The sequence below is a fragment of the Macaca mulatta genome, chromosome 10, assembly GCF_049350105.2.
Source record: "Macaca mulatta isolate MMU2019108-1 chromosome 10, T2T-MMU8v2.0, whole genome shotgun sequence".
In the NCBI taxonomy this organism is placed as follows: domain Eukaryota; kingdom Metazoa; phylum Chordata; class Mammalia; order Primates; family Cercopithecidae; genus Macaca; species Macaca mulatta.
Window position 1 is genome coordinate 64,364,113 of NC_133415.1, and position 16,530 is coordinate 64,380,642.

At 46.6% G+C, this 16,530-nt stretch overlaps 1 protein-coding gene across 4 annotated transcripts in view; it reads right to left on the bottom strand.

Annotated features, from left to right (window-relative positions):
* SLC24A3 (solute carrier family 24 member 3) overlaps positions 1-16,530 on the bottom strand; it is a 503,439-nt gene that overhangs the window by 52,128 nt on the left and 434,781 nt on the right. For all 4 annotated transcript variants that reach the window (XM_077951123.1, XM_077951122.1, XM_015149569.3 and 1 more), the window contains exons 7-8: positions 16,435-16,509; positions 4,769-4,794 (exon numbers count right to left, since the gene is read on the bottom strand). In XM_077951123.1, the coding sequence (XP_077807249.1) occupies positions 4,769-4,794; positions 16,435-16,509 (101 nt within the window). The remainder of the gene's footprint in view (positions 1-4,768; positions 4,795-16,434; positions 16,510-16,530) is intronic.

Consider the following 16,530-nt stretch of genomic DNA (forward strand, 5'->3'; position numbering starts at 1 on the left):
TCTTTGGCCATTTTGCAGAGATGCCTGTAGGATGAGATTCCTTGCTTTTGTTGACATTTCAAGTTTGCTCTGTTGGCGTTCAGACACAGGACTCACCAGGCGTTCTCCCCAGTGAACCCAGTGGGCTCTAGGAGGCCTCTGTGCGCCCCTCCTACTGTTCCTTGTGCATTTTTGACCTGATTGAGTTTGGATCATCAAGCCTTGGCCTAATGCTCTTCAGGACCCCTTCCCCCCACCCCCTCTTCCCAGTGTGGTGAGCCTCTCCATGTGGCCCCATATTGACATGTCAAGGGTCTGCATCCCTCCAGCCTGAGAGAGCTCCAGGTCAGGCCAGCTCTGGTTTTGTATGACATGTTTCCCTGGTGTAGAAGAGGTGCTTAGGAAGCATCCAGACTTCGGAAGTCACTCAGCTTTCCTCGCCCTTTCACCTAGGACGCTGTGCACCTTCTCCCCTTTCCTCCTGAGCACACCTCACCCGCTGTCCTCTGAGGATCCTGTTCTGTGGCTGATCTAGGTTTGTTTCTTCCCTCCCCAAGCTTCCATTTTGAATCATTTTCAACGGATCCCTGATTCTCACCAAAGACGGTTCCTTCTCAGATGTGAGGACTGCTCCTCTCCTCACCTGGGTGCACCATTTGCTCAGGTTTCCTGAGCACAGCCGTGAACAGCAAAAGCTGTTCTCCAGCCCCACCAGGAAGAGTTTCCAGGTTGCAATCCCACGGTCTCTTTTCTCTCCCAAAGTCACAGCTTTGGACTCAAAAGAAGAAACCAAACCATCGCCCTGCATTCTTTAGTTTTCTTGTTGGGTCTTCAGACTCCCTGGAGGCACATTCCAAATTCCTTCCAGCAATATTATGGGCCTTGCTCTGTGAGTCGAGCGTACATCCTAATAGCTGGGCCTCTGACACTTTTTTTTCTTTTTTTTTGAGACGGAGTCTCGCTCTGTCGCCCAGGCTGGAGTGCAGTGGCACAATCTTGGCTCACAGCAACCTCCACCTCCAGGGTTCAAGCTATTCTCCAGCCTCAGCCTCCGGAGCAGCTGGGACTATAGGCGTGCATCACCACACTTGCCTAATTTCTGTATTTTTAGTAGAAACGGATTTTCACCATATTGGCCAGACTGGTCTCAAACTCCTAACCTCAAGTGATCCACCTGCCTCAGCCTCCCAAAGAGCCGGGATTACAGGCTTGAGCCACCATGCCCGGCCGATGCTTCCTATTTCAATGCCTTTTAGTGCACAGGCACCTAACCGAAAAGTACTCACCACTATTCCCCTGCCTCTTCCCTGCTAAGGGAACCCCAACCACTAGGTCGAGGCAGCATATGGAGCCCTTCTGATCTCAAACAGGGTGCGCCTTGCCCCTAGGCCCTGAGGATGAATCATGGTTGGTCTAAAGTGGTCATTCTAATCTCCCTGGCTGCTCAGTGGTCAAGGCAGACCCTGTAGTGACCAAAGAGATGCAAGGTGGAAGTGTGCCAAAAATAACAACAGTGCCCCCTTCTTCCTCCCTCCTGCCTTCAGGATGAACTTGGTGGCTGGGACTGCAGCAACCATCTTGGGACCATTAAGCAAAGGTCAGGGGAAATGCAGAGCCACGGCACCACGTACATTCAGGGCACCGATATGTAAGAAAAACACACCACTATGTTTTCAATACGCTGTAGCTGGTTCTTCTAGTACCTGCTACTAAAATCTTTCCTGACTAACTGTCAACTGCCATTTTTTGACTGAATGTGACTTCCTGCAGAAGGCTGCTTCAGGAATGGTGAAAGAATATGAGCTGTATGACAGGGGTCCTTTGTCCTGGTGTATTTGTATTTGACAAAGCTCACTTCCTCCTAAAGAGTACTGTAGTTTCAAAATAAACACAACTGAAATTTGTTTCCTTTTGAGGATTTCTGGGGTTGAACTGGTTACCTGCCTTGAAATCTCTAGGCCATGCTGGAATGTTTTATAACAAGGAATGGAACTCTCTGTTAAAGGTATTTTCAAAATGTTACTGTGCTTTAATTGCACAGACTGAAGACTCTGATTTTAAAGAGAGAAATCAGCACCTAGATGCACCATTTCAGCAAAATGAATGGTCATGATTGGCTTGGTAAGAAGATAGAAGAAGTGAACACTAAAAAATTCTTAAACTTCCATATATTTTTCATCTACTAAATGAGAAGTTGAAATCCCTGGGAGTCCCAAGGTAGATAAGGGCCAGTGGCACAGACTTTAATTTCTCAGCCTCACTCATGTGCAAAATGCTCTTCATCAGCCCATGTGTGTAATAACAAGTTACACGACGGGCCAGCGGTTTGGGAAGAATGGAGCTCTGGTGCCACCAAGGCCTCCCAGGCCAATTCTTCCCTGGAATCCACAACTGTGCATGACTTATGATTCCAACATCCCCCAGATAGATCAAGACACTCCTGGGGATTCACAACTCATGTATCCATGGCCCTCCCAGCCTCTCACTCCTAACTGGATGCGAGGGAGCCTCAATGCTCAGGACAAGGGCTCTGGTGACTTGTGCCTTCCAGAATCTAGACCTTTCTGCTGCAGGCTTGGGCACCTACCCTAGGATGGGGTTACCTAACATCATTGGAAAAGTCTTAGGAAGGAAGACGAAATAGACACTCCTTTCCTTGCTCCAAACCATCTGAACTATCCTGAGATGTTTTGAGGATACGGAGTGAAATGGGCTGATGGTGAAGCCTGCTTTCTTCACTTGCCACCGCTTTCATTCAGCAATGCCACGGAGGTAGTAGAAAAGACGGCTTCCTCCAAGGCTGACAGCAAATCATCCTGGGTAACCTTTCCTAACATGTTTCTGCACAACAGCAGCACACACATTTCTGAGATCAACTGTGATCACAACTTGTTTGTCTTTTGGGGAGTGTCATTAGCAAAGACTAGCAACACTAAGCAATGCTGAAGCACCTACTGTTTGCTAAGGCAGAGCAGTGGTTGTGCGAACTATGCCATCGGCTTCTGGAAGTTTTCTTGTGCGGCGCTTTATCCCCAAGGACATGGGGGAAAAATACTCCACGTTGCATTTGGCAGCCACCTCCAGGATGATATAACAAGGAGGCTCTCTGATCTGGGGTGCTCCTGGGGAGATCAATTCCTTTCAGCCTATTGGTCATGATCATTCAAAGAAGATCTCCTTCTTATTTTCTCCTAGCTGTCTCTCCTCCTCTTCCTTCTTGCAGAGGAGACAGAGTTAGCAAAAGTATCTTAATACCCTGACATAGCACGTAACATGTATCATCAATGTGATGGGTTCTCCACCTCCCACTAATCCTGAAAATGAGAGATGTCCTCAGACACAGAGAGGCCCACTCCAACAAAAGAGTTAGCAGTCATTTTGCGGAAAGTGAAGCCTGGTGGACTCTACTTTTTCTGGCTCATTCCTAGCTTTCAGTAATAGGGAAATTTTCTACCTACGCGTATTCCTAAGATGTTATTTCACATTGCTTACCTCTGTAGATCAAATATTAGAAAATATGCAACGAAAATGCACAATACACTCAACTTCCATTTCCATTTCAAACATGTTCGACTTGCTCAGAACCCATCTCAAAAACGAGGATTTGAACAGTTGGCCCAAATGAAAATGTCTTCCCATATATTTAATTTGGGCAACAGTTTCTGTCTATCAAAATAAAAAATCCCCAACAATACCAATTTTCAGAGCTCTAAGATCTTTTGAAAGTCAGGAGGAACTTTAATGGGTTAATGGTCACTGAAGTGTCTGGGTCCTAATTCTTAAAATAAACATGGGATTGGAAACATGGAGCTTGGTTTGGACACAATTTTAAAAGATCAGTCAAATCTTTTTTTTTTTTTTTTTTTTTGAGACAGAGTCTTGCTCTGTTGCCCTGGCTGGAGTGCAGTGACGTGATCTCGGCTCACTGCAAGCTCCACCTCCCCAGTTCACGCCATTCTCCTGCCTCAGCCTCCAGAGGAGCTGGGACCACAGGCACCCGCCACCACACCCGGCTAATTTTTCTTATATTTTTAGTAGAGATGGGGTTTCACCATGTAAGCCAGGAAGGTCTCGATTTCCTGACCTCGTGATCCGCCTGCCTCGGCCTCCCAAAGTGTTGGGATTACAGGCGTGAGCCACCGCGCCCGGCCTTTCTTTTCTTTCTTTCTTTCTTTTTTTTTTTGAGAGGGAGTCTCGCTTTGTCCCCCAGGCTGGAGTGCAGTGGCGCAATCTCGGCTCACTGCAGGCTCCACCTCCCAGTTTCACGCCATTCTCCTGCCTCAGCCTCTTGAGTAGCTGGGGCTACAGGCACCCACCAGCGCATCTGGCTAATTTTTTGTATTTTTGGTTTCACCGTGTTAGCCAGGATGATCTCGATCTCCTGACCTCATGATCCACCCGCCTGGGCCTCTCAAACTGCTGGGATTAGGGGCATAAGCCACTGCACCAGGTCAAAAGATCAGTCAGATCTTCACTCTGCCCTAGCACATGGCCAACTGTAGAAAGACACAGCTAAGCCATGATGTCCAGACATAGGATGATAAAGACATTTAGGTATTAAGATCTCAAATGGAACCCCCTCACTCTAGCCCAAGAGAAAAGGTCTTTACTCTGTGAAAATGAATTTAATTTCTCTCCTGGGGTGTGCAGAGGGTTCCCAGGAAATTCTCCTCATTATAAGCTGTCATGACATTTCCCTTTCTTTCTTGAATCCTAACTCTGGTCTTCAATATATTTGGCTCTACAACATAACATTCGGAAATGAGAAGGGGGAAAAAGAGGTACTTACCAGGAAACTTTTTCATCATAAATGAACTGTGAAAAAATAAAAAGAATAGAAGATTAGACACACACACACACACACACACACACACACACACACACACCCCATACTCTTTAAGGCTGCACACAGTGTCCACCTTGTTCCTGGCATGGTATAATCAGGACTGGGTGGTCCTGAGACCTGGAGTCCCTATGAGTAAACTCCCCTCTGTACTGGTTTTGCCTTTGGCCAGTGTTAGTGGAAGGAGGCAGATCAGGGTGGGCATGTGTGGAAAGGAGCAGCCTCAGGTAATTCCCTTCTTCCTGCAATTTCTGTACAACATCAGAGTGACAGGCAAGTGTGACTAACCTGCTTTGTAAAGCAAGGCTCATTGTAGAATCTTAGATCTGCAAGGGGATGTAGGAGCTCAGCAGGTACTTCCAAGTATTAGTCTCTGTAAGATTTCTGCATGTCTGTGCATCTTCAGTTTTTATGCAAGTGCTTGGACTTCTATGGGCTCCATTTTTTCTTTTAATAGATTTTTTTTTGGTTTCCTTAAAATAATTTATTTTCAAAGGAAACTTCACATCACAACCAGAAGTAGGGGCTCAACACCCCTTGCCATCACCCTGAAAAATAAGTGCAATCACAACAAATGGTGTTTGCAAATCCCAGTTGGACACTGTCAGCTGCCCAAGCCCTGGGCATGGTCTGCCCTTTCAGTAAGGAAGATTATTAGGAGTCAGAAGCAATCAAAGGCACACTAGCATCCCACTGAGGTTTACTCATCAGTTGGGACTTGAAAGAGAATACAGAGAGAATACATGGCAGGATTTAATCTACTTAAGTCCTGGTCTACATACCATCTGAAATCATTTCCCACCTTGTGGGGTGGGGGTGGGGGAGGGGGAATCTAGTGTAATCCTTTGATTATACAGGGAAACCGAGTCACAGAGAACATAAGTAATTTTCCTGGGGTTGCTCCATCTGCTGCAGAATTGGCTCGAAAACTCAGCCCCAGCTCCGAATTTGGTGTCCTTTTCAGGACACACATGGCTAATGACATGTTGCCGAAACCGAACGAGTACACCTGTATCTCATAGAAGCAGGAGGCTGAGGACATGGTTCGTAGCTCTTTCTTCCCACACTCCTGAAGGACGACTGCTTTGAGTATGGTTGTCTCAGAGTGGCCTTTCCTTTAGAGGCAGCAGCCCTCTGCAGACTGAAGCAGACACTTGCAGGACACTCTGGGTATCAACCGCCATCACAGCTTGGAGATGGGAAACTCAGTTAACAAAGTGGGCATGGCATCAGCCCTCAGCCAGGGCAGGAACCACCAGCTGGGTAGAGACGTAGAGAACACCTTAGGGCACAGGTCACAAAGTGCATAAAAGGAACTCTTTCCAATTATCTCGAAGGTCAAAATGAGGGTGAGGAGGAAGGAGCTGTGCTCATTTGTAACTCATTCTTCCTAACAAGCCATTGGAAACGTGGGCTTCATCATTTTTGTTACTTTCATCTTTGTTATCAGATTCAACAAGTTGACACTGGGATGACGACATCAAACTAGAATGGGCAGGGAATTAAAGAAATATACGCAACAATCTCATAATCCACGTTGAATGGCATGGAAGCCATCTCCTAGAAGGCACTGACAGCTCTTTTGTATAACCCTCTTTCTTTTTATGAAAAAAGATTGTTGTCAAAAAATCATGGAGCAGATCAAATTATTTAAGATAGAAAACATTTTCTATTAATTGAAGTTAATTCAATATCAGCCCTTGCAGCATGCTGGAACAATCAATTTGTAGCCACTTAAGAGAACAGAAGATATTGAGAAAGAGTTTATTAGACCAGGCCAATTTAATTTTCTTCTATCAGGGAAGGCAGGCAATACCGTAGAATATGAAAGCAGCTTTCAGAAAGCCCTGATTCTGTGTGATCCTCCCCATAGCTGGGGCACAGATTCTGCAAAGGAAAAGCTTGGAGATCACTCACCCTGGAAGAAAGTGAACTTCCTGTCTGCTAGCAGTCAGCCCCGAGATTCATAGGACTTTAGCTACTGATCATTTCAATGATCATAGCAAAGAAAAAATGAGATTGGGCTTAATTGTATGAGGTACCCCAAATAGGCACACAATAATCAGAGAAACAGAAACAGTGGGCAAATCCGGGTGAGACTGGACAAAATATGCTATTAGGGCCAGAGCTTCATGACCCTGGAGTCAAGAGAATGGTTATGGCTTGGGGAGCTGTGGTTGGGGATATGGTTCAGGGAGGCAGACAGGGAGAGAGAAATGCAGGTGATCTCACTACAAGTACTAACTAATGGTGGAGATCTGGAAACATGCAAATAACTGATACAGTTTCCCCTTTGATCTCTGCCTGGTGTGAAGATGCTCCATCACTCAGAATGCATAAGGGTAGAGGAGGAGAAAGGAGGAGGAGGAGGAGGAGGAGAAAGGAGGAGGAGGAGGAGGAGGAGAAGGAGGAGGAGGAGGTGGCGTCCACAAAGCCAGGTCTTCTTTACCCTGTGGCTGACGGCAAACATCATTCTGGTTTATCCCTCTCCTTTAAGAGGATTGTGCGGAGGAATGAGAGGACTCAGAAAAGAACAACGAAATGAACAAAGGGGACTAGAAAATCTAAATTGGCTTGTCACAGTGGCTCATGCCTGTAATCCTAGCACCTTGGGAGATCAAAGTGGGAGAATCACTTGAACCAGGAGTTTGAGGCTGCAGTGAGCTATGATCTGACCACTGCATTCCAGCCTTGGGGAGACAGCAAGACCCTGTCTCTAAAAACACTCTAAACAGAAGCAGGGCTTCCTCATCGTGAGAAAGGAGGTGGAGATGAGCTATGAACTGCCTGTGAGCATTCCGTGCTGTTATTTGGAGAACAAACAGCTGGTCGTTGCCTCTTTGGAAGACTGGAAATGAGGACTGGTACTGTTTGCAGAACGTTCCATCGGGAGGGTACCTTGCTGGACCATCTTGATGGAGCATTTGAATCGCTCTCTCGGAAAACTCTTCAAACAACAAGGATGAGGTTCCTTTCACTTGAGTTTGCTGAAGGTTAGGAAATGAATTTGTTATTCCTTAAAGATTTCATGTTATTCAATACACTTAATACACGTGTTGTATATCCCTCTGTAGTTTATGCTCTACTGGCTGAGAGTAAAAGAAATAAAAGCAACATCCCCCATCCCTTAGATCAGTATTACCAGTGTAGAAGAAAACTTGAAATCATTTCTTTCTAGACCAGAAGTTGCACCCACAGTTCCCCCCAATGACCACTAGGTGGTGCTCACGTTCCAGTCCTCCTTCCATGTCCAGCCTGCCAAGGTAGTGAAGTTGAAATGAAGTCAGTTCAAGTCCATTTTCGCAGCTCTATTAAATCTCCTGGAAGGAAGGGAAGCACCTCAAAGCAGGCAGCCTACTGAAGGCGGCTTCAGCCACTGCTGTCACGGGGCAAGGTGGTGTTCCAGGGGCAGGTCCTGCCTGGTGCTCTGTCCTGTGGTCAACACTCAGTCCTCACGATGAGTTGCACTTGACTCAGCTTCTTCCCCATCAGATTTGTGAAAGCAAGCCATGGGTAAGCAGCTCTTCTCTCTGTGCCCTGTTGGTTCTGTTTGGGGGCCAGGCACTGTGATAGCCCAGAGACCACCAAGGGTGATCCTGATAGCTGGGTCTCAGATCTGCTGAGCACCAGCTGGTCAGGGGGCCTCTGCCCTCTGACCCACATGTGCTTCATCCAAAGTCACCCTTGGCTTCACCCTAAGGTTTCCACGTGTTCTGCTGCTGAGCGAAATGTTAAACAGGAATGAATTTGAAAAAAGCACTCATTTCCTCCAGGCTTCAGAGAAACGGCTGGGTACCATGGAAACCGGCATTTCATTCCTGGTGTCTGCTCCAGAATTCTTCCAAGCAAGACCGGCTTACAGCAGGCTGGCGAATCCCTGGATATCAGAACAACCCAGATAGCTGCCAAGGGAATGGAGTGCTCAACATGGAGAAGCAGGGGAGGAAGAGCCAGGAGCCCCTGGTATATGCGGGAGAAAAGAGGCTGGCTGAGCTGGGAGGCAGGTGGCTGTCTCAACATCGCCATGTCAGCCCCTGGGTTTGCTTACTGTAAATTGTAACCATGAAGCAGGAGAGGCCGCACTGCTGAAGCCAAGACTTCATAGCATGTATTGTAATCACTGGCACCATGAGAATTTTAAGCAGTGAAAATAATAGGAGAAAATCAACATCATCATTTTCTTTCAAGAGACTGAAACCTGACACTCTTTCCTTCCTTGCTGTAAAGAAAACAGTCCCCCGTAGATTTTTCCCACTCAACATCACGGGAATTCCCTTGAGTGGGTGCAATTCTCACTTCTTCAGCTCTCGGGTGGGGGTACAGACAGCTTAGCTAAGGCCATGGTGATTTCAACTGAGGAGAGGGATCCGATGGAATACATTGCAAAGCTGGCTGTTAGGCACCAATATCGCTTATATTTCAAAGTTAAGCAGGAATTCCCACTTCAGGATATCTTGTAGGCTGGCTTGATTGATGAAGGCTGTGGTTGCAGGAGGGCAGGGAATAAATGACCTAAGGGCAGGGCTTTAGCAGAGCTAATCATGTTGTATAAATACATAAAGGCAGGCTACAGGGAAGAAAAAAGGATAAGTACTGAGGATAAAGGAGACGGGGGTAGTTCAACCAAAAAGACTATGTTTGCTAGGCAGGGAAAACCGAAATTAAACACGTAGCTAAAGTTTCCAAGTTGTTCTTGTTAGAGATGAGAGGCTCCTCTCTGGAGTCTCCAGGCCAGCGGACGCACTTCTCTGTTCAAGCAGCAAATGCGAGTGTAACCGGTCTCCTAGTTTACCCAGTGTCATTAAAGCAGGCCTTTCCTTCCTCCTGTCGACAGCAGGCGACCTTTGTAAGACCATAGTTGATTTGTTTAAGGATCTTAAAATTCTGTCAAAGTCAGAATTCAAAGTGAGGATCTTCTAGCTACCATAGTTATTCCGACTTTGCCAGAAAGAGAGCTGAAATGTAATGAAGGCACAATGAGCTGAAGGACCTCAAGTTTTCTAGTATGAGAATTTCTTAAAGAACTGAAAGTAGATCTACCCTTCGATCCAGCAATCCCACTGCTGGGTATCTACCCAGAAGAAAAGAAATCATTCTATCAAAAAGACACCTGCGTGAGTACGTTTATCACGGCGCAATTCACAGTTGCAAAGATATGAAACCAACCTGAGTGTTCATCAGCTGATGAGTGGATAAGGAAAATGTGGTTATATACACCATGGAATACCACTGAGCCACATAAAGAAACTAAATAATGTCTTTTGCAGCAACTTGGATGGAGCTGGAGGCCATTATTCTAAGTGAAGTAACCCAGGAACGGAAAATCAAATACCGTATGTTCTCACTTATAAGTGGGAGTTAAGCTTTGTGTATGCGAAGACATACACAGTGGTATTATGGACTTTGGAGACTTAGAAGAGGGGGTGGGAGGAGGGACAAGGGATTAAAAAAACTACGTATTGAGTATAATGTACACTACTCGGGTGAAGGGCATGCTAAAATTTGAGACTTCACCACTATATAATTCATCCATGTAACCAAAAACCACATGTACCTCAAAAACCATTGAAATAAAAAAATAAGAACCCCAAGTTTTCTAAATTGGAGAGAGAAAAGCTTAATTCCCATGAAAAATGTGTGCAGGAGGGGAGGGTGATGGGTCAGAGGAACAGGGCCTTGGAGGCCAGCCAGCTGCCGGTGAAGGACAGCCTTCCACACGACCTCTGAGATGTCTTTTCTCTCACAGAAAGGGCAAGATACAATCATTTCCAGATTATTTCAGATTAGTTATTTTAATGAAAAAATTCTAGCAGGGGGGTGGCTGAAGCTGTTCCTTTCTGCCGAAAAACTAGACCGCAAAGTTAGTGAAGGTGACGCTCATCTCTAACAGGGGGAGTGGGCGGTGGGGTAAGGATGATTTTAAAGACTGTAAGAGGAGGATTTTACTGGAGGGAAAGTCCAAATTCTATATTGGGGCAGTAGAGCTGCACCATGTCAGACGCCTGCTCTGGCAAACTCGAGGTATTACCAGTCCCTGACCTTGGGTGAACCATTTAACCACCGGAGCCCTGGTGATGCCATCTCTAAGGTGGGATTCAACAAATAGCTTTCGTGCATAGTCACAAGTATTAAACTAAAATGTCATTATCAGTAGATCCAACACAGTCCCCTCTTGAGGATCAAGTCTATACTTGTTAAAAATTAAAATTAATAACATAAAAAGTGTAGTTCCTTAGTTCCACTAGTTGTCTGTCAGTAGCCACGTGTGACTAGTGACTACCACCTTGGACAGCACAGATTGCAGGCCATTTCTATCACCATGTAAATTCTGCTAGAAGTGCTGGGCACCTGTGGCAGGTGAGTCAGCTGAGCTCTCTCATATCCTCCTGGGTTCCATCCACTTGGGGCCATGACAATGAATGTCCCAAGGAAGGAAGGAGATGTGTTGGCATGAAGGAACCTCGCTGCTGTGCCAGTGCTCGGGCTGCCCTGAAGAGCCCCAAACTGCTGCCAAGGGCTCACCTGGCCCATCAGCAGACAGGCAGCACTTGTGAATTTGGAGTTTCAAGCCAGTCCACCTTACCTGGGACCTGTCCCATAGGCCTATCTGCTTCCCCTGGGGGCTGCCCTCCTCTCCACGTTCACAATCCCCCTCCTCCAGAAGAGAGGAAGGGTAAAAATAAAGTATTTCTTTTAGAGCAGCTGTTAGACTGCCTATGTAATGAATCATTTGCATTTATGTAAATTATCTGATTATGTAAATTACAGTAACATTTCAATACAAAAAACTGTCGGCCTGCTGGAATTTGGAGAAAAGAGAGGACTGGGAGGCCGGACATACCCGCAGTTGAAGTGCTCACTGCGGGCAGAGGAGAAGCAGCGACGAATCTGCAATGACTTGCACTTGGCTGTTGGGTGGATGGGCACAAGGAAGGGCTCTAAAGAATCTAGAACTCTTTCAGGACTTAAAAGGTGATGTCTGTCTTGCAAAAAGAGACTGAAGGCATTGGGGGAGCCTCCTCAATGCTTTCAGAGCCACTGTCCAGCCTCTCCACGGCTGGCCAGATGTTTCAAAGTATGGAATGTCACCGGGGCTAAGGGAACGTTGACTGGGGCGGGGGAAGGGCCCCGAGAAGCACACATTTTATGTTTTTGAAATTGTAATTGCTTTGGACACTGACTAAATTCATTTCTTTTGCTTCTCCTTCAAACAAACAAACTAGAAAATAGCACAGAGGAAAGTTTAGGTGAAACACCCGAACAGGGAAGTGGATCGCCCTGCGTCTCCATCTGAATGAACTGTGGTGAGCTCTGTCAGTTTTGGAATGCACGTGCGCTTCCTGCTCCTGTGGTTTTGCTTGTCGGCCCCGCCCATGTCCCGCCCGCATCGGCTGACATTTCAGCCATTTTGAATCCAGGTCATAAGGACTCTATTAGCACTTTCCTGGCCTCCTCCGAGCCCTCAGCCCCTCAGCAGCCATCAGCATCTCTGGAGAAGTCGCGGTGCCTCTCTGTGGGTCTCCAGGCCCCACGGTTTGTCTCCAGGGCTCCTCTGCTGAGGTCTGAAGAACCCCTTGGTGGGCATGTACACAGAACAGCATCTGGTCCTGCTGAATCCTGACTTGCCCTCTGGGTGAAGGAGCTCTTTATTGCACAACCTCAGGACACTGACAGTTACGCCTTCTGAACATTTCAGTGCTGTATAGTAGGGAGGAGGGTTTGAAAACACCCGAATAGTTGAATGCATTGTTTGGGAAGGTTGGTAATTATTTGGTGGGTAGCAGAAAGGGCCTTTAAATAAAGGAATTTCAAGTGCTCGTTGCAGAGTCCTATAGAGAAGCTTAGTATTACCTAAGGGAAACTGGAGGAAAAATGATTTTGTTACCATGATATTAGGGGAAATAGAAAGAGGAAAATAAGAAAAAAGACACAGAGTGTGTGTGAGCCGTAGCCTCTGGCTGGGGGCATGGAATAGATGTGGAGACATTGTGAGAAGTACTTTGTGAACTGCAGCACTTTTGGGTGTGAAACTCTGTTTTAACCCTCATGGACATTTTCAAATCTCATGTAAAAATGACCTTGGGAGTCTGGCCACCACTTAACAAGAGTTAAGAGTCTACTCAGACTAGCAATAGTCAGAAATCCCGGCAACTAAACTTACTTAGGCTGCTATGATTCCTTTCCTTTGGGAATCTCAAAACTGACTCTAGAAATTGTCATTTCTATGCCAGAGATGAATACCCCGAGGAAACAGTTTCCAGCCATATTTAAAGTTGTGTTTCTCAAGATGCAGTGTGGTGCTACTGGCATCAGAATCACCTGCGGTTGAGGGAAGATGTTGGTTAAAATGCAATTTCCCAGGTCCTAACCAAGAGGCTGTTGAACTAAATAGGCATCCTGGGTGTTTCCAGTGCAGACTGAAGTTGTAGGAACATCAGTTAAAGTAAAAAGAACCAAGACCTGACCTTGAGAACTCAAACTTTATCTTTCCTATTTCTTCTTAACAGTGGAGAGATGTAGTTTTTCTCAAATCACAAAACTCTAGCCTTGACACCTGGTCTGTAAATGTACAGTCCACATCTTCAGGTAACAGCAAAGAATCATTTGCTTGTGTGGCTTGTTGCTGTCTGAATGAAATATGGAGCTGTCCTGGCAGCCTGCGTGTTCAGCTAGCTCAGCTCTGGGGTTTATACACTGCACCCCGAGGACAGATGATTGCTTTGCCCAAAGACCAGACTCGGTGAGGGAGTTACTCAAAGCCCAAAGAAGAAAAACCTCTTTACTTCTTCACACGTCATTAACAACAATTATATTCATTTTATCTTGGCTATATCCAGATACACTGAACAGAAGACAAGTGATTTCGCACATAGTCCAGTTAGTGTCTATGCGGAAAACAGGGAAAGAAGCCAACACCAGCAGAACTGCTGTTGGGAATGTGTGGTTAAGTCTGTGCTCCCAGGAGATCCGAATCTGCTCCGTTCCGTTCCACCCCCTTGTTTTCATGAGCACAGTCATCTCCTTCTGGAATTCAGCAAAGTAGAGGGCTGTGTTCATTGACACTGTTCCCTAACCATGTCTTTTTTAAAAAAATAATTTTCAAAAATCATCCCAACATCCCGTAATGGCAGAAGAGCAGAGGGCACGCAGTCATTGTGGGTTTGTGCATAGAAGGATGAAGCTCACTGGAAGGGGTATTAGAGAAGTCTGGGAAGAGTCCTTGGGTTCCAGGGGATCATACCCTTTTCACGGGTAATAACTGAGAACAAGAACATAGTTCATGTATGTCCTTAAATCTCCTAACCAGAAGTGTAAAAGATGAAGCATGTCTTCAGTTCCAGCATGACATTCTGAACCTCTCTGCTCTGTGGGGTGGGTTCCAACCCTCCCAGTGATAAAGGGCCCCTGGAATTAGGGGAGCATGGCAGGTCCAGTTCCCTTCCTGTTTTAATCTGGGGACGCTGGAGGACAAGGTTGAGAGCACATTTTAAGGGAACACTGACCTCCTGGCAAACCTTGTGATGGTTTGTAAACTCAAGATTTTCAATGTCAGAAACTGCTGGTCACTGAAGTACCTGTCTGGTTCCTCAGGGAAAATCTCACATCAACCCTCATGTTCATTTTATTTATATAAAGATTTACAATAAAATAATCTACTGTTAAGAGCTTCGTCAAACAAGTGAGTAGACCCTTTAGTTGATCCATCCCCATTGTGTAGGTAAGAAAACTGAAACCTAGATTGATTGATTTCTCCAAGGTCATGAGAGCCAGTGAAGGCTGCATTAGTCAGGGCTCTTCAGAGACACCGAACCAACAATATATATAATGGATATTTGCTGTGAGGGATTGGCTTACAGTACCATGGAGGCTGAGATGTCTCACGATCTTCCATCTACAAAGCCTGTGGTGTAGTGCAAGTTTAAGCCTGAAAGCCTGAGAACCAGGGAAGCCAGGACTGTAGGTCCCAGTTTGAATCCAAAGGCCCAAGAACCTGAAGCACTGATGTCACTGATGTCTGAGGACAGGAGAAGATTCATAGCCCAGCTCAAGCAGAAAGGGCACATTCACCCTTCTTCTGCCTTTTTGTTCTATTTGGGCCCTCAGTGAATTGAATCATGCTCATCCACCGTAGGGAGGGTGATCTTTTAGGATTCAGACACTGATCTCTTCTGAAAAGCACTCTCACAGACAGCCAGAAATACGTTCACCAGCCCATCTGGACACAACTTAGCCCAGTCAAGTTGACACATAAAGTTAACCATGATGGTAAAGGGGCAAGCAGAACTAGGAGTCAGATCTCCCGACTCCTATTTCAATCTTCTTTCCAATTTTTCACCCTTTTTGTGGACAGCCCAGCTTGCCACGCTAAAGAGTATGATTTTTTCCCCATAGACGACACAGAGCCACTGAGCAGTTGAACAAGGGATAGAAGCATTTGCAGGGGTTCTTTGTGGAGACGCCAGTTGGATGGCCGTGAGGACTGGCTGGGGGTAGAGAGAAGCGGGGAGTAAGCGGTGGAGATGCACTGCACGGAAACACTGACCCGCCATGAACTGCAGCAGCTGCTGTGTCAGGCCTGCAATGCAGAGAGCCTCAGCTGAAGTCAGTTCTGGAGGAATGCACTGGGGAGATTGTGGTAAGCTGAAATCCACAGAACAACTAAGCCACATGGGTATGCTGGGAGTTGAGGGAAAGGTCAGTTTAATCTCATTCCCAGTTTGTGGCTAAGATAGGAACGGGGACTGAAATATATGGAAAGGCAAGTCCTGGGGAAAACATCAATAGTCTATTTAGGGGCCGGGTGCGGTGGCTCACACCTGTAAATCCAGCAGTTTGGGAGGCTGAGGCGGGCAGATCGCTTGAGGTCAGGAGTTGGAGACTGGCCCGGCCAACATGGTGAAACCCCATCTCTACTAAAATACAAAAATTAGCCAGGCATGGTGGTGCATGCCTGTAGTCCCAGGTACTCGGGAGACTGAGGCAGGAGAATCACTTGGACCTGGGAGGCAGAGTTGCAATGAGCCAAGATCATGCCACTGCACTCCAGCCTGGGCAACAGAGCAAGACTCCATCTCAAAAAAAAAAAAAAAAAAAAGGAAGGATTCTATTTAGGGACGTGTTGAGTTGGGGCATGGAGATGTCTAGTAGAGAGTTCTTTATCCACCACGGGACCTCAGGGAGGTGTCACTGCTAAGTAGCTGAGTATACGGGTGTTGGTGTTGGCACAAAAGTGGCCACGGTAATGGGCTCTGTGGGAGGGCAGGGAGTCCTGGCAGAGCATACAGAGTGAGAAGGGGGAGAAGTGATGTCCAAAGCTAGGGATGCCAATGAAGTGACAGAAGAGCCATGCTCAGCAGGGTCTCAAGAGAACGGCCATGGACTCTCACAGACCCAGATAACCCAAGTCTAAATGCCAGTTCTGACCAGCAATTGGTCAGGCTGAGTTCTGGGTGATCAAAGTAGCTGAAAGAAAGAAATCTGCCTCCAAGCAAAGACATGCATCACGCACTCGCCACCGGTGACCTCTAGTGAACTCCACGTGGAGGAGCCGCACACCACCCCTGGTGCTTAAAAGAGCACTGATGGGAGCTGAAATGGCCAGAGCGACTCACCACGATGAGCGCGATCACAGACAGCGTGTAGTAAATCGAATCCCTCAGCAGGCACCAGGAGGAAAGAGCCACAACCTGCAGGAGAAGGGAAACAAA